This window comes from Mandrillus leucophaeus, unplaced genomic scaffold, assembly GCF_000951045.1.
Source record: "Mandrillus leucophaeus isolate KB7577 unplaced genomic scaffold, Mleu.le_1.0 Scaffold116, whole genome shotgun sequence".
Taxonomy (NCBI): Eukaryota; Metazoa; Chordata; class Mammalia; order Primates; family Cercopithecidae; genus Mandrillus; species Mandrillus leucophaeus.
In genome coordinates, this window is record NW_012099876.1 from 7,104,430 (window position 1) to 7,122,490 (window position 18,061).

Genomic DNA, 18,061 nt, shown 5'->3' on the forward strand with positions numbered 1-18,061 from the left:
ATAGCAAAAAGAAATATTAACTTTTGAGCTTGGTTTATAACCAAAAACCACAATTACATGCAGGAGAGAGGGGGTGGGAAAAAGAGGTTAACTCAGAACTCAGTGTACTTACAAGACTCTGTGAGTGTGCTGTGTGTGTGTGTCTTTAAAAGACTCTCCACCTCCCAGCCCGCCTCCTCACACTTTGCCACTGGGTTGTTCAGTCCCCAGGTTCCCTCAGTCCTCAGAAGGAGCCAGCATGGACAATCTCCTTTATAGTTTTGGAAGCAGGTTTGTTGCCATGGAGTTCACATTTTGACTGGAGTTGAGAAGTATAAAGGTAACCGTTTGTTTTAGTTTCAACGATCTGGCAAAAAGATAGGCTGTTGCTCTTCTTCTGGAAAAGCCTGATTGGTAAGATTCCTTTAAGGGCTCAGCCCCAAAGAGCTTTATCCCATCCCCTCACAGACTAAAAACTAAAGCTTGCAGAGACCTCTGAAGGAAAACCTGTCCCGGGCTCTGTCACTTCACACCCATGGCTAACCCTGGAGGTGGTACTGTTTGCAATGGGAAACTTCACAATCACAAGAAACAGAGCAATGGCCTGCAAAGCAGAAACTGCACAAAGAATGGAATAGTGAAAGAAGCCCAGGTAAGAGGCACTCTCCCCTACTCTTCTCTGAATTACCTGAACATTTCAATATTTCTCTGTGAAGATATTTGGGACTGTCCTAACTTAAAGTTCATCTTATGAAGTGTTTTTATGTGTTTTGACTGTTGATTCCTTTAATAGAAAGTGCTTGGCTACCAAAAAGTTTAGGTGTGGATTAAGGAGAAAATGTCTTCTGAATGCAAAAGAGGATACACACAGACACTCACACAGCTTTAGGCTCCCTAAAATACAAATGTACCTACTAGACTTTTGTCTCAAGCATTTTGTGGGGAGGGAAGAATTACGAAGGCTCCAACTCTTTGCATATGTTTTAGTCCAAGAGACCTGCTACAACTATCATGCTTCAGAAGAAAAAGAGGAAGTGAAAGTACATTTTGCTGACATTATGTGGTGGAGATGGCATTCTTCCCAGGTCCATGAGAAATGCATCTCTCTTTGAAAGGCGAGTTGTTATTGGTGTTTAGTGGAGCATTGTTATAGCTCACTACTTGATTTGAGGCTACAGTATTTCTTTGAAATGTGACGTCACAGACATTCTTTTCCAAACACTTCAGAAAGCATGGCTCATTGTGATACGCTGCACTCAGAAAACAGAACAGCATCTTTAAAACAAACTTGTAACTTGGCCCTTTTTTTTTTTCTCTTATTGCACCAGGATGTTTGCAGAATATACTAGGCAGGAGGAACTCAAGGAAAGTTGTCAGCTTATTTTAAGAGAGAGCCTGGGTCTGTGAGGTCCTTATGTAAGGCAGTTCCCCACTCCCCACAGGACACCCCGTGTCACTCTGCTCTGAGCAGCAGGGGGTGAGCTCATCTGCCCCAGGAGCAAGCCCAAGCAGTCAAACAGGTAGCCTCCTATTGGGAAAGAGAAGTGGCCATGCAATCTTCCATCATTTGATCATCCGGAGAGCACGTATCCACCCACAGGAAAGGCAGATTGTTCTAAGATCACAGGCCAGGTGGGTCTGGCTGGGGCCAATCCTCCACTGAGTGAATTACATTCACGTGTGCAGTTGGAAGAGGCTAAAGGAGCTCTGGAGCCTAAGTTGTATGTAAACAGGCTGTGGTCCCCAAAAGCATTCCCCTCTTAACAAAAGGCACTGTCCAATCCTGGGATATGTCTATCTGAAACCTCAAAACTGACCTGTCCCAGCTGAGGATCTGAAAACTGGAGCAACATGAAGAGAAGGTGCTCAGCTCCTATCAGTTGCATGAAGGAAATTGCAGTAATATCCACCACTTATGCATCACTAAATACCAATTCAGGCCACTATTCAAGATGATCCTTGCCTCTGGAATGCCTGTAACTCACAGGCTATTCACCTACTTACCCTGTTGATCATTCTGACCCTGAGGGATCTCATCTGGGAAGAGATTCCTTCATAACTTTTCTCCCTTTTATTTATTTTATCTTGGTTTTATAATCACATTCGAGGTATGAGATTAGAAACTTAGACAGTTAAAACCACTCCTAAGTAAGGATAAAATCCAGGATTCTAAAGGTTCATTATGAAGTGCAGCTGCAAGACTGTAAATATCCTTGGACACTGAGGCTTCCCTAAGAATAGTCGAAAACATCAGGGCTGCTGTTGCCTTCCTGAAGGGCTATCCAGAGCCTCTTGTCTCAGACGCATTTAGGTGTCACTAAGCTACAATTGGCTTTCATTGAGAGCCTCAATTATGGCTTGAAAAATATTTTTCAGGAAAACAAACAAAAAAAACCCCGGCTGAGATCATAGTGTAATAGAGCAAACGAGAGCTTATCGTCCCCTCCATGATGGGAACAAAGTTGTCTTTACTCTCATGTTCCTTTGCCACTAGTTTTGATCCTTGGGGCCCTTTAACAAACTAGGTCTAGACCAAAAGCCTTGCCTGTGGATAGAAGCAGTCTGCAAAGGCTTACAGAATCCTAGGCTGCTGGTCTCCCAAACACGTTCTGCCTGGCCTAAGGTCCTCTGCTGCAGCATCTAAGATCCTACCAGCCCCTCCAATGATCCTCCCACCCTTTCTCTTCCCACTTATTTGCAGCCACACAGCAACACTGTTATCTCTTTTATACATCAGAGGATCCTACAAGATTCTGTTGACAAAGAGTTCCCTGGCATAACAAACAATATGAAAATTACTATTAGGCAGTGCTCAGGAGTCCTCTTTCCCTCTGGTCCAGCATAGGCTGCCATCCCTGCTCCAGCATGCAGGTTTGCTGCCCCAGTCTCAAAGCTGGCAAGAACCAGAGCCTTTCCAGTCTAGCAACCTTCTAGAGTTCCTTTCTGGAGATTTTATGGAGCTTGACTATTTTTCCTGTTTTTTTTTTTTCTTTTTCTTTAAACCTCGTATGTTCTGAGAATGCACAAAAACTGGTTTTCATCACTGATTAAGTCCATTTACTTGTTTATTCCCAATATGGCCTCCTACCTTTTACTTCTAACAGAAGACTATTGTACTAGAGGATTTGTTCTCCCTCCTCATGAGCATATCCACACTACAGACAGATGGGTGCTCACTGTCTTACTTTATAAACTTAATATTTCTTATAATTTTTATTGAATCAAAATTTTTCCTAATGAATAGAAATTTCCTATTCCTTACTTAATTCTATATAATTACTTTGCAACTATTATCCACATAATTGCTTTTTAATTCCCAGCAATTATTTTCTACCTGGCCATAAACTTTTATTAGGAAAACCAAAACCCAGAAAGGTAGACCTTGTGTCTCCATTGCATTTTCCCATAAGTAGTTTCTTAAGAGGATAGGGTCTGCATTTTCTTCTCTTAAACTAAACCTGCAGGATGAAAAAAAAGTTGTAAAGTTTTCCTAATCATCCCTTTCCTGGAAAACAAAAACGTTTGAGGGTTAGAGTTACTGTAATTCAAGGTTTATTGAGTTCTTGACCTGAATGCTGTAAAACCATGTATAGGTAATGAGCCCTAACACGTGGTTGCTTTTTTTTTTTTTCACCAATATTTATTAAGCATCTGTTATTCTTAGGACATATAAAGATAAATAAGAAGTTTACAACTTATCTGTTAGGAGAAGGCTTATATCAACATTTAAAAAATCACATCAAAGTTAAACGCTAGTGCAAGGACAACAGCTGTCATAAAGCAGACATAACTTGAGGACAAATGAGTGGTATAGATATTAGTACTGGAAGCTGGAGAAGAGCAAAAATAATAATAAATATCAATGTTCTGCTACATATCAGGAAGGGCTAAGCACTTTAGGTAGGCATCTCCTGTGCCTTCAAAACAGCCCCATGAAGTGGTAGTACACTGTCCATTATACAGATGGGGAAAGAAAAATCACTAAGGAACTTCCGAAGAATTACAATCAGCATGGCCAGGATTTGAACCCAAATCCAGGTTGCTTCAAAGCCAGTTCCTTTTTCAGTGTGTTCTAGGAAGTCACAGGTTGGGGTGGTCGGTGACAGCTTCTCAGAGCAGGGAAGACTCAGATTGAACCTTGAGACATTATAATTGCAGATAAAATAGGGAACTTATTCCTGGGGGCCAAAGAGGAAAAGACAGGAAAAGAACTCCGGAGATGAATGTAGGAGTTGCTAGTAAAGGGCATAAGAAAGGTCACAAAGCATTCCAGGAAGCTGTGAGGCACAACAGGTCATATGACCTGAGAAACGTTTCTCAATTCAGTGAGCCTTCGTCGCAGACAGTGAGAGGCAGTGCTGTAGCTGAGGTGGTGCTCAGCAGATGCTGGAAGAAGAGAAAGGATTAAGTCACATTACTATGGAAATCATTTCCAGTTTTAGAACCATTAAAGCTGAACTTCTGTTCTCCCCACCTTTCTATATCCTCTTGAAGCCTGCAATATCCTGAAGCTACTCTTCTGCTGTAGTATAAACTTATTCTAGAGAATAAGAGCCGTGACTGATTAAAAGTTTAATTGCAAACAGTGGTAGCTGCCTGACAGCCGTGGTAAGTACCAGGGTCTGTGGGGCTCACCTACGCTACCCCCTGATTGAAATAGAGGTCAATATTCTCGCCAATTACTAGGAGAACTCATAAACTAAAAGTTTTAGAAATCCCTTTCAACTGCTCTGAATCTTCATCCTACTCTTGTCTTTGGTATTCATTTTCTAATGCCTTGGTTTCTTGGCTCCTGTTTCCTTAAAACAATCCCCAACGTGGCAAGGTTTCTGCATGAGCTCCTCAAGGAATCCCCATGTTTTCATGGGCTCATCATTTTAAAAACATTCTTGTGTGTCACGTGCTGCAGCCATTAAGATGAAAATATTCTCCCTCCATTTATAAATAGCTCAGAGTCTAAGTAGGAAAGAAAGACAAGCAATTATAGTATTTAATGGTAAGTACTATAATAAATGCCGTGGTTATCTATTCCTGTGTAACAGCGAATCCAAAACCCAATGGCTTGAAACAACAACTATTGGATTGTTCTTGATTCAGGCAGGGGCTGCTAGGGATTGCCCTTCTCTGCTCCATGTGGTGTTTGCTGCAGATCAACTTGCCTGAGCATCCAAGATGACCCCATTCACATGTCCCAGACCTTGGTACCAGCTGTTGTCCAAAGCACCTTGTGTCTACTTCACCAGGACACACTCTGCATGTGGTCTCATTATTCTGCAGAGTAGCCCAGGCTTTTTTACAGGATGACTGGCTTCTAAGAGAGTAAAAATAGAAACTACAAGACCTCTTTTATGTTCTAGGGACATTTCTGCTACATTCTGCAGACAAAGCCAGTCATAGTCCAGCTAAGATGCAAGGGGAGGAGAAACAGATGCTGTTTTTTTCATGAGAGAAGCTGCAAAGTCACATTGAAAAAGGTTGTAAGGGATTGGAGAGATTATTGTGACCATCTTTGGAAATAGTCCACCACAATAGAAATATATGGACCTTGCATGGGAACACAGAACAATGTGTAACTGACCTACGCTGGGAAGACAACTTTCTTCAGAGAGACATTTGACCCAAGTCTTGAAAGCAGAGTAGCCAGGCGTACAGGCATAGAGAGGCATTCCAGCAGAGGGAAAGGCTGTTAGAAGGATATAAAATATCAGAGCATTATGTCTTTGGTCAATGAAAGATGAGTTCATGGTAGGAGGTTCAGGAGGCTTAATGGAGAGAACCAGGTGGGAAAAGATTGTAAAATGCCTTTGTTTTAGTTTACATTCCCCAAGAAACAGACCCAGAGATAAAGACTTGAGTGCAAGAAATTTATTAGGGAGGTGAACCCAGGAAGCACAGAGGAAAAATAGTGAAGTGAGGCACAGAAGGGAAGGAAGCCCATACACTCATGAACAAGTTACCATTGTTGGCAACTGGGACTGAGACTTGTCAGGGACATCTGGCAGATAGTGTACAACCCATCTCAAAGCTGTCTAAATTACAAAAAAAAAAAAGATAAATGTCAACCAATTCCTGTCCATCATCAGTTGAGGGATGCTCAGCACTTGTAGACTTTCCACACATGGGCTGAGCACACTCCTACGGCAGAGAAAACCCTCAAGCTGAGCTACAGGTGCTTGCAGTAAGAAATCACCAGAATGGAAGAAGGTCTGGATACACCAAGAGTGTCTTTTATAACCATTTATATGTGCAAGTGATGGAGGTTTGAGAAGGGAATTAGCATGATCAGATACATTTCTCCCAAACTGTGTAAGCTTTACTTATGGTGACTTTTAGAGCATGGTTTATGAATTAACCCTGACCTAATGGGCTAATCATCATAGAAGACAGGATTATGTTGTTAAGCAACATAAACAGAGCTTATCCACTGTGTTTGGCAAAGGAGAAAAGGGATATATCAAGGGCAAATATTATTGCCATAATTTGCTCCCTTTGCACTCAAGCAAGATGAAAACCCAGAAACCATTAACAGCTTAGCAAATTTTAACTATATAAAAAAATCTAAAACAATATGGCAAGAAACATCATAAAGGGTAATGCATAAAAATCAATTGGAAAGCATATCTGAAGTAAAAACTCCTTTACAGTAGCACCAGAAACATGAAGGACCTGGAAATAGATTCAAATAAAGTGAAAATCAATTGGAAGGGAGTATGAAAATGCTACTGAGGGACATGAAAGGAAACTGAAAATAAGTGGAAAGGCATACAACACATGTAGGGGAAGACTCAGGATAAAAAAATGCATTAATTCTACTTAAGTTAACCCATAAGTTTCTGTGTAAGTCCAATAAATAAATCAACATATTTTTGAGCCAGAAAAATGACTTTGAAGTTTATATGGAAAATTAATAAGCAAGAATAATTGGAAAGACTATGATAAATAACAATAATAAGGGGTGACTAGCACTACCAACTAGTGAATCATGTTGTGCACCAAAAGAATTAGAATTGTTTCCTATTAGTACATGAACAGATAGATAAATATTATAGGTAATTGTTAATCTATTAAAGTTCAAGAAAATATCAATTTTAAAATAATATTTACATGGGAAAAGTCTTTATAACTGTGATATAATACCCAGGAGCCATAAACTAGGAGGTCAACAATCTGACTACATAAAAATCAAATATTTATTTCTGCATGGCAAAAACAAAACAAAAATAACACCGTGAGATAACCTAAAGGCAAATTACAGACCAGGAAAATGTTTACAATTTATATCATAAAATACAATTTTCTGATACTATAAATAACTTTTAGAAATGAATACAAAAAGAGCCCACACACCAGAGAGAAAAGAATGGACAAAAGCTATGGAGAGAGAAATACAATTTGAAATACAAAAGGTAAGGAAAGGAAGAGAAAGAAGGGAAGAGAAGTCAGGAAAGTGAAGGAAAGGAATATGCTAGAATCAGTTTCCATGAGAAAAGAAAGAAAAGTCCATTTTCTCAGTTTCTGTGCATTAAGTGCAAAATCAAGTTGAAACTTAGTTTGAATAATCTAGTTATTTTGATTAGTTTAATAATAATGGTAAAGCTAATAAATCAATTGTTGGTGGGTGCTACATGCCAGGTCCTTCTAGGTAACTGACCTCATTTAATTCTTATATTAGTAATGCAAAGTGGATATTATTAGCCACATTCATATAGATGAGGAAACTGATGCTCTGAAAACATAAATAACTCCCCCCAAGGTCACACAGCTAGAACAAAACTGGAACATAAACTCTAGACTATCCACCTTATCCTAACTTCTTACTTCAACAACAGTCCAAGACCCCATGATATTATCTACTTTCTATAATAGGCTTAGAGACCTTTATTTAACAACTGAACATAATACCAGTTGTCTAAGGCATCAATAATATACTTTTAGAAAGAAAGGTGCTTATGCTTTCACTGTGACTAAAGATATTGAAAGACATTAAGCTCCAATACCTGATGCATATTGGTCTATAGTTAAATATTTGGGAGGTAATCAAGAGCATAATAATTATAATAATCTTTAACGTGTCTTGAGTTCTTCAAAGTGCCAGGCATTCCCAGTGCTTTATGTTAATCATCTCACAACATTCCTATGAGGTATTATTTTTGGACCCATTTTATAGGTGAGGAAACAGAAAGCTTTAGTAACTCAACCAAGGTCACCAACTTATAAGTGTCAAAACCAGGTATGGAAACCAAGTTTATCCAATCCTAGAACCTAAGTTCTTATCCATTAGTCCACACTTCCCCTGTAAACACAAGATAATGTTAGGCGTGGGATTCATACCCACTTCCAGAGAGAAGGGGCCAATGGACTCAGCCTTAAAGAGCAGAGTCAGTGTGAGTTTAAAAAAATGGTGAGTTGTTTTGCTTTCCTGATTTTTCATTCTTAATAAAAATTTTAGCTCATCACAAATGACACAAACTTTCACATATCTGAGCTTTCAATAGGTGGTGATATTCACTCACAGACATACCACATTAGTGAACCAGCCACCCCCATGCCTCACTTTGAACAACTCTAAGCTAAAGAAAATTGACCTCATGTGACTCTGAGTCATGCGGACTCACACTTAGCCCCAGTTGGAGCTCGAGAGATAGTCTGGCTTTCAGGAGCTTTTTTCAAGAGTATGTGGCCTCCCTGAATAGAAACTTCACTTAGTACAATATTTTCTGGCAATACTGATATCTTAGACATGATGCAGTAGATCAAGCTTGTTGACATGCGGCCTGCAGGCTGCGTTTGGCCCAGGACATCTTTGAATGCAGACCAACACAGATTCATAAATTTCTTAAAACATTATGAGATCTTTTTTTGTGATTTTTTAGCTCATCAGCTATGATTAGTGTTAGTGTATTTTATGTGCAGCTCAAGACAATTCTTCTTCCAATGTGGCCCTGGAAAGCCAAATGATGGGACACTCCTGCATTAGATGAAATATAGTTATAAATTCTTTGCGGCATTTCCCATTGAGAGGTAGAATCTAATTCTAATCCACTTGAACCTGGGCTAGACCTAATGACTTACTTGACCAAAAATGTGATGGAAGGGACAATCTGGGACTCCTGAGAGTCAGTTACAAAAAGCCTTGCAGCTTGAACCCAGTCCTCATAGAGCACCCGTTCTTGGAATCCATGCTTTAAGGAAGCCCAAGCAGCCCAAGAAGAAGCTCAAGGAGAGAAACCAAGTATGCTTGCTCTCTTTCTAGCTGAGATGCAGTACCAACTTCTAAACTGTGTGAGCGAGTTATCTCGGAAGTGAATCCTCCAACTCCAGGGTGCGTTTGCTCCAGTTGATCCTGCATGGATCATAGACAAGTTGTCCCTGTTGGGCTCTGCCCAAATTAAAGATTCTTGAGCAAATAAATAATTGCTGTTTTAAGTTTGCTGGTGGCTTATTAAGCAGCAATAAAAACTGAATACATGGATACTATATTTCCTTAAAATGACTAGAAAAGTCATTATGCAATCTCAGAACTATTTTCAGTGCTTGAATTTATATTTACATTTAAAGAGTTTGCTTTGACCATGCATTTGCTATTAATCATTGGCAAAGATGCATTTTCATAAGTTATAAATTTCTGTTTTGTTTGGCATAAGGACTGTATGCTTAAGCCCTTAACCAGAGATGAGTGTCCGGCTATAAAAGTGAAACACAATGAATCTAAATATCACCAATGCAAAAACACACCGATTTGAAAATTGCCAAATCTGAAGTGTAATTATTAACCCTTAAGAGGTCTGTAATGTATTACATTGTCTATGAAGAAAGAGTTGACTCAATAAAGTGTATGTGTTCAGGTGTTTCATTGGCTTAATTAACATATTTTAAGTATTTTTGATATCTGCCAATTACAAATTAATTTTATCTATTTGTTAAAGCTTCCTGGAAAAATTTTCTCTCACTGTTGAGGTAAATTGATATTAACCCAATTAATTGCAGGAAATCAACTATGCTGATTTTGAAAAATACATAATGTTTTTACTAAGTATGGCTACCTTTGTCTCAGTTGGTCTGTACTAATGTAGTTTTACTGGAATTCTAAGGTATAACAATCTATAAATTTACGACAGAAAGATCTACCGCCACCATATTAGAAATCTTTTCCAGGTGATTTGGGGTTCAAATTAACTATTTTGGGGGAAAAACACTATAAGCATAGCTCAGAGAAATATTCAAAATTATCCTCCACAATCTGCTTCATCTATCTATCACAGTGCCATCTGAATCCTGCTCTCCTGAAGAGTTTTGACACATTTAAGATCATCTGAGCACAGTGCAGGTTGAGATTGCAAATGCCTAAAGGAGATAGCAGGGCCTTGTGTAGGACAGTAGGAGGTTATAAGAATGAGTTTAACTGAACAAGGCCTGGTGTTTCCATGAGAGAGAACAGGCTCCATCTTGATAGTTTTTCCAACTTTTAAAAGAAGCTGGAAATCCAAATTGAGGAAAGGAGGTCTCATGATTTCTAAAGGTTGGCATCTAATTTTTAAAAAATCAAATCATGTGGATTTAAAGAAAACACGGCTAACAAACACCAATTTGTAACCTCTAAACTATAGGTAAACAGAGTGTGGGAAATAGACTAAGAAGTCCTAAGTAGAGTGCTATTTTCTCATTTGTTTAGGAAAAATGGCTCAGAGTATTTGGCTCACCTCGATTTAATTTACTTTATATTTCCAAAAAGTGATAGATGAGTCTTCCGTCTTCACTTTCCTGAGTTGATATGTTAACAATTATCCCAGACCCTGCAGGTTTGAGGAACTCTTGTGACCAGCTACATACACTAGGTTTCCTTGACTAACCCAAATCTAAAATAGTAAGTCCCAAAGTGTTCATCAAAGTGTTAGAGACCTGGTGATATTTATTGACCAAACCACATCTCTCACATTTCATAGGCAGTGGTACACAAACCTTCGTTAGGTGATGTATTCATAAAGTCTAGTCGCCATGATCGTTCTCTAAATCTGGTCTAACTAGACCTTCAAAAGTTGCCCAAGCAAAAGGCTGTGTGCAAGTCTTAATTATTCTCTTACCTCTGAGTTATACACAGCTTTTATTTGCCTGTCTCATGGTTGTGAGTCTTCTGGAGTTCAAGGATTCCTTTGAGAAGCTGATGTATAGTTTCTAATGAAAATTAATATGTCCATAACCGCAAAATTTTTTACACAGAGAATGTACGTATTCCCTGACTTCCTCAGATCTCCAGATTATAAACTTTGGCTCTGAAATTTTGTATAAAAATAGGCTATTTCTGCACTTACAATCCAACTAGAAAAAACAGCAAATCAACTGTTCCAGAGAAGACAGGGTAAAGGATTCACAAATTGATCCACCAGAAAAGAGAAAATCACACATAACACAAAGTAATTCAGGGAGCAAGCTCCGTGTGTATTAGATATTTATTTAAAAATTGGATTAGAGGGTGGGTGTGGTGGCTCATGTCTATAATTCGAAAGCTTTGGGAGGTCAAGGAAGGAGGTTCAGTTGAGACCAGGAGTTTGAAACCAGTCTGGGAAACATGGCAAGACCCCATTTCTTTAAAAAAAAAAATTAATTAGCTGGACGTGGTGGCATGCATCTGTAGCCTTTCATTTATGTTAGAAGTTTGCATTTTATTACGTACATTAATATTTATTTTGCTATAAAACTATTTTTATATACTCTTTTAAAACTTTGAAGAAAACTGAGCTCCCCAGAAAGATGTTTATGTGGTAGCTTTTCACACTCCTGCACCCCTTAGGATGTCCCAGAAAAATGTGAACTCCTTAAGGAGGAATGGTAGTAGAAAGACCACTAGCTTTGATATCAGATGGAACTGGGTTTGAATCTCAGTTCTGCCACTTACTAATTGGGCCATATTAGGAAGGTAACTTTATGTCTCTGATTCATTCTTTATGAGGCTATGGTAAAGAATAAATGAGACAGCATATGTAAGACTCCCAATAACTATCAGGCGTACATACTCAATAAATGATTATTATCTATTAATATTAGCCTGCAGTCACCTCTTTCTTCTCTACTACCATTATAAGACTAATCAGTACGATGCCCAGTATATAGCAGATGCTCAATAAATGACAGTCATAAACCCTTGAAATCCTTCATCCCTTGATGACTTCTCAATCTTCATTTTACTTGACCTGTCTGCAGCATTAGTGAAAGATAATCACTCTCTCTTTCTTGAAGCACATTCTTCTCTTGACTTCCAGGGTATAACACTCTTGCTTTTCCTCTTTATCACTAGCTTTTCCTATGCATTTTCTATTCTTGGTTCCTCCTCCTCTCTTTGACCTTTAAACAATGGAATGACCCAAGGCTTAGTCTGTGCCCCTCTATTCTTTTCTAACTGCATATCTCTCATGAAGATCTGACCTTGTCTCATCAAGTTAAATACACTAAGACATTCTTCTTCAAAGGTTAACTTGTTTCAGTTTCCTTGTCCTTTGTTCCCTGCTTTCAAGGCCAGACTCCCTTACTCTCTGTGATCCCTTGCCCTGGGAAACAACCTTCCTCTCAGTCTTTATCTATAGAGCCCACATTCCACATCTGCTACTCACCCTATAAATTACCTCCTCCAACTGCAATGCCCCCCACAACCAAACCCCCTCCACCCCCACCACCCCTGCCAAAACTGTCTTCTTGCCAATGTAACTGCATCCCTGCACGTCTCAGGTTAGCCAACTGGGTTCAGTTTAGATTGTGTGGTCCAATTCTAGCCAATGGAGACTGCACACAGCAGTAGGAGCGCAATGTGTTAGGGATGAATCTGCTGCTTTCCTTTGTTTGATGTGCTCTCATGGTGACCAAACTAATGAGCAGCACCCTTCTGCAGAAGTAAACTTTGCCTTGCTGAGAAATCAACTGTCAGAGTGTCATTTCATTTGCAACTTGAAGCATTATTTCTAACACATCATGATAGATAGATTAGATAAATGATATAGATAAGTAGATAGATGTATAAAATAGGCATTTCCAACTGACTACTTGATATATGTAGATATATAAATGTATATGCATAAATAGGCATTTCTGACTGCCTACTTGATCTTTCCACTTGGATAATCAAAAGTCATCTCAAACTTAATATGTACCAAACAGTGCTCCTGATGTTTCCTCCTCCCACTCTCCAAAACTGTTTCCCTTACAGTCTTTCCCATCTCAATAAATGGCAACTCTATCCTTCTTGTGGCTCAAGCCATAAAACATGGTGCCATTCATGACTTTTCTCCTTCATTCTATTCTACATTCTATATCTCAGTAAAACATGAGCCTACCTTCACAGCGCATCCAGAATCTGACCACTTCTCACTTTTCCCTCAGCAGCTCCCTGGTCTTAGCCCCCATTATCTCTCACCTAAAATATTGGAGGAACTCCATCTCTTTTATCTGTGTTCCACTGACTATTGCTACATAACAAAGCAGCCCAACACATAGCATAAAACAATGATTTTTATTATGCTCGTGGATTCTGCTGGTCAGAAATTCAGAAAAGGCACAGTGAGGACAGCTCTCCCCTGCTCCATGGTGTCTAGGGCCTCTGCTAGGATGACTCAACTGGCCAGGCTGGAGAAGCTGGACCAGGAGGGTCCACTTTCCAGACTGCCTCCTCAATGTCACCCCTGGCACCTGGGCTGGGAAGACCGAAGGATGAGACAAGCCAGGACTGTGGACTGGATCGAAGCAGCCATAAACAAGCCCACCAGGTTCAAGGGGAGGGGACTAGCCTATCTCTTAATGGGAAGAGTAGCAAAGAATTCATGAGCATGTTTTAAAAACCACCATGTCCTGTTTTCACCCTCCCCTCCACCACAATCCACCAGACTTTCTCAATACAGCAGCCAGTGCTCGTGCTGAAATAAAATCCAGAGATGTCATTCTTCTGCCCAAATCCTTCCCATGGCTACCATTTCACTCACAGCAAAAAAAAAAACAAAATACTTACTATGACCATAAGGCCCCACAGCCTGGCCAGATCATCTGTGACTCATATTCTGCTACTTTCCCTGAGCTTGCTCTGTCCCAGCTGCACAGCCTCCTCACTGTTCCTGGAGTCAGCCACCCATGGTGTCCTGCCACCTACAACATTTGCATTTGCACTCCTCATTCCCCGTCCTGGAACACCCTTTCCCCAGACATCCACAGAGCTCACCCTTCTCCCACTTGAAGTCTTCACTCACATAGCACCTTCTCTGTGGGACTCAGGCTCACGATGCTTTCTAAAATTGCAAACTACTCCCTCCACTTCCTAGCCCCTTTCCTACTTAATTGTTCTCTTTAGCATTTAAAAACATCTGTGCACATGCACACACACACACACACACAGAGTCACACATATACCTACACACATAAGCACACATGCATGCACACATTAATTTATTTCCTATCTGTTGCCTGCCTCCACTTTTAGACTGTGAGGGGTCCACCTGGGCAGGAATTCCTATCTTGTTCACTGCCAAATCCCTAGTACCTAGACCATAGCCTGTATGTAATAGGAGCTCAATATTATTTATTGAATGAATAAAGACTATCTATTTTTACTAATCTGTTCTTTGCAAGAACTCCCATTTCACATGCCTAGATCTCTAAAAGACTAAGAAAGCTCTGCTCATATGATCCACAGACTTTTCTGTAAACTTCAAAGTATATAACCTCTTATTAATTAATTCACAGGTTTCCTAAGCTTTGTTGGACAGTATGGCTACTATTTACTACCATCTTTTTAAAAATCACGAAATCACTAGATTACTTTGGTGACCAGGTAGCAATATGCTTCTGTATTGCTATCCAGAGGTGACATACTCCAAGCTTGGAGGTATGGAGCATGCTTTAAGCAGTGGAACTTTCTGAAGAAAATGAAAATAGAAGTGAAATATAATTAATTCATCTCAATCGTTCCTGCTGCATCTTAGCAGGAGATGAAATATGCATGGATTAGAGGGAAAATGACTAATCTCCCAAGGTGTGTAGGGCTGTCAACAGCTTCTAATAAAATTCCGCATTCTCAGAGTTGAGTGTCCAAGAAAGTAAATGAGATCTGTTTTCCCATGAATGACCCACATATGAGATGACTTTTAAAACTTTTATTTGGCCGGGCGCGCTGGCTCAAGCCTGTAATCCCAGCACTTTGGGAGGCCGAGGCGGGTGGATCACGAGGTCAGGAGATCGAGACCATCCTGGCTAACACGGTGAAACCCCGTCTCTACTAAAAAATACAAAAAACTAGCCGGGCGAGGTGGCGGGCGCCTATAGTTCCAGCTACTCAGGAGGCTGAGGCAGGAGAATGGCGTAAACCCGGGAGGCGGAGCTTGCAGTGAGCTGAGATCCGGCCACTGCGCTCCAGCCTGGGCAACAGAGCGAGACTCTGAATCAAAAAAAAAAAAAAAAAAAAACTTTTACATTGCACTACATGCTAAGAACTTTACTAACTTTACTAACTTAGTTGACCCTCATAACAACCATGTGAGATTGATACTGTTACTATCGTCATTTTTTAGATGAGTAAACTTAGTCATGCAAAAGTTAACTAAACTTGGCCTGAGGTCAAACATATAGTTAGCAGTGCAATCTAGTCACAGGACCTGTAATTTTATCACTAGATGAAATGCCCTTTCCTCCACCATTTTACTGTAAACATTTGCCCATTTATAGAAAACCTTATATAATTCTAAATAAATATTCATGTATCTACTACCTAGATTCTACAGTTAGCATTTTGCTATAGGTTTACTGCATATCTACCTATCTATCCATCAATCCATATGTTTTATGCATCCCAAACGAAGTTGTAGAATAAATACACTTCACTTCTAAACCCTTCAGCATGTATACCATTAACTTCAATATTTTTCTATAGGTTTTTTTTTCTTTTGAGGTAAAATTTACATACAATGGAATGCACAAATCTGAAGTAGATCATTCAGTGAGTTTTGACCTACATTGGCTTTTGATTACTTTTTTGGAAAAGTTTCCTAATATAGTTTTGACTGTGAAAAGATGAACTAAAACTGCTCACTTGAAATTAAAGAGTTTAATCTCTGGAGAAGAGAACTGGCTAATGTGTAAATGATCATCTAACGAAGTAAAGGAAGAGCTCACCAGAAGGCTGTCTGCTAGACAAATTCTCCTGCTACACACTCATAATTCCACAGGGATCAGGAGCTATTTTCCTTTTTGTCTTTAGTATAATCTCTCTAGCAGGAAAGGAACTTAGTTCAGTAATCTTTACAATTCCACTCCATCCCCTGTCTTCTTGAACACATGAGGAAAGCAAAGACCAGGAATTATAATAGTTTGATGATCCTTAAAATAATGTCTGCTATTGCAAATTTCTTTAGTATCAATTTCAAAATTGATATTGTGAAATTGTATTTGTCTCATGTCATAAGCAAAGGCACTCCTTTCCTATTGCCCAAAATAAGAGCCCCATGTAGAAAACTTCCTTTTCTGCATGTCACAGATCACCATGTCAGAGAAAATAATTATTAGAGGTAAATAATTGCTACCGTACATAAGGACACTACTGTGTGTTCACCCTTTTTTAAATATTGTCAACCCTTGCAATAGTCTTTCGAATTTCACATATAAGGGACCAAGGTTTGAAGAAATCAGATGATCACCCACACAGCCGGCAGGTAATGGAAGCAGGATCTTCTGACTCCTAATATCACGTAACCTCACCCTACAGCCCTATGACCCTAGTAACCTGCATCATTACATAAAACTTGGAAACAGGGCCTCACTTTCACACTTCCTGGGCTTGAATCCCAGCTTCACGGTGGTGTGACCTTGCATAAACAGTTTAATCTCTCTGTGCCTCAGTTTTCTCACCTGGTAGATGAGGTTAATAGTAGTGCCTATGCTATTGGGTGGTGGTGAGAAATAAATAAGATAATGCATGCAAAGCCTTAGAACAGCGCAGGCACCAGAGGAAATTCTCTACAAATGTGCACTATGACTAATATTGACCCTTGCAAGAATCTGCCTTATGTCCCTCTCTGCCCTTTCTTTGGTGAAACAGTGCCAGAATATGACAAGAAGTTGCATATTGATTGGCCTGCAGAAACCTCTTTTTAAAAGTTTTATTTGAGGTTCAGGGGTACACGTGCAGGCCTGTTACATAGGTAAACTTGTGTCACAGGGGTTTTTTGTGCTTACTATTTCATCATCCAGGGACTAAGTCTAGCACACATTAGTTACTTTTCCAGATCTTCTCCCTCCTCCCACCCTCCACACTCCATTAGGTCGCAATGTGTGTTGTTCCTCTCTACCTGTCCATGTGTTCTAGTCATTTAGCTCCCACTTCTGAGAACATATGGTATTTGGTTTTGTCTTCCTGCATTAGTTTGCTAAGGATGATGGCCTCCACCTCCAGCCCTGCTCCTGGAAAGGACACACTCTCATTCTTTTTTATGGCTTCATAGTGTTCCATGGCGTATATGTAATACATTTTCTTTATCCAATTTGTCATTGATAAGGATTTAGGTTGATTCCATGTCTTTGCTATTGTGAAGAGTACTAAAATGAACATATGTGTGCATGTGTCTTTATGGTAGAACAACTTATATTCCTTTGGGCATGTACCTGGTAATGGGATTGCTGGGTTGAGTGGTAGTTCTGTTTTTAACTCTTTGAGGAATCGTTGCACTGTCATCCACAATGGTTAAACTAATTTACACTTCCGCCAACAGTGTATAAGTGTTCCCTTTTTTTTGCAACCTTGCCAGCATCTGTTATTTCTCAACATTTCAGTAATAGCCGTTCTGACTGGTGTGAGATGGTATGTCATTTTGGTTTTGATTTGCATTTCTCTAATCAGTGATATTCAGGTTTTTTCATATGCTTTTTGGCCGCATGTATGTCTTCTTTTGAGAAGTGTCTGTTCATGTCCTTGGCCTGCAGAAACCTTTAACACACAATGACAGAAATTTACGTGAATAAAACACCAATACATCTTCAAATAAAAACAAACTGAACAGTAGAGTATAATAATATTAAGAAATTAAGGTTAGGTGTGAACAAAGTGCAGTGTTGAAAC

General features: G+C 39.6%; 1 protein-coding gene across 2 annotated transcripts in view; it reads left to right on the plus strand.

The window, feature by feature from the left end:
• Positions 1-218: 218 nt before the first annotated feature.
• Positions 219-18,061, plus strand: part of SPTLC3 (serine palmitoyltransferase, long chain base subunit 3) — a 191,153-nt gene continuing 173,310 nt past the window's right edge. Inside the window, exons 1-2 of one of the 2 annotated variants that reach the window (XM_011998890.1) lie at positions 234-319; positions 448-631. In XM_011998890.1, the coding sequence (XP_011854280.1) occupies positions 515-631 (117 nt within the window). In that variant the 5' untranslated portion in view covers positions 234-319; positions 448-514. Of the gene's footprint in view, positions 632-18,061 lie in introns of both variants that reach the window. The other variant, XM_011998882.1, reaches the window with a different exon arrangement.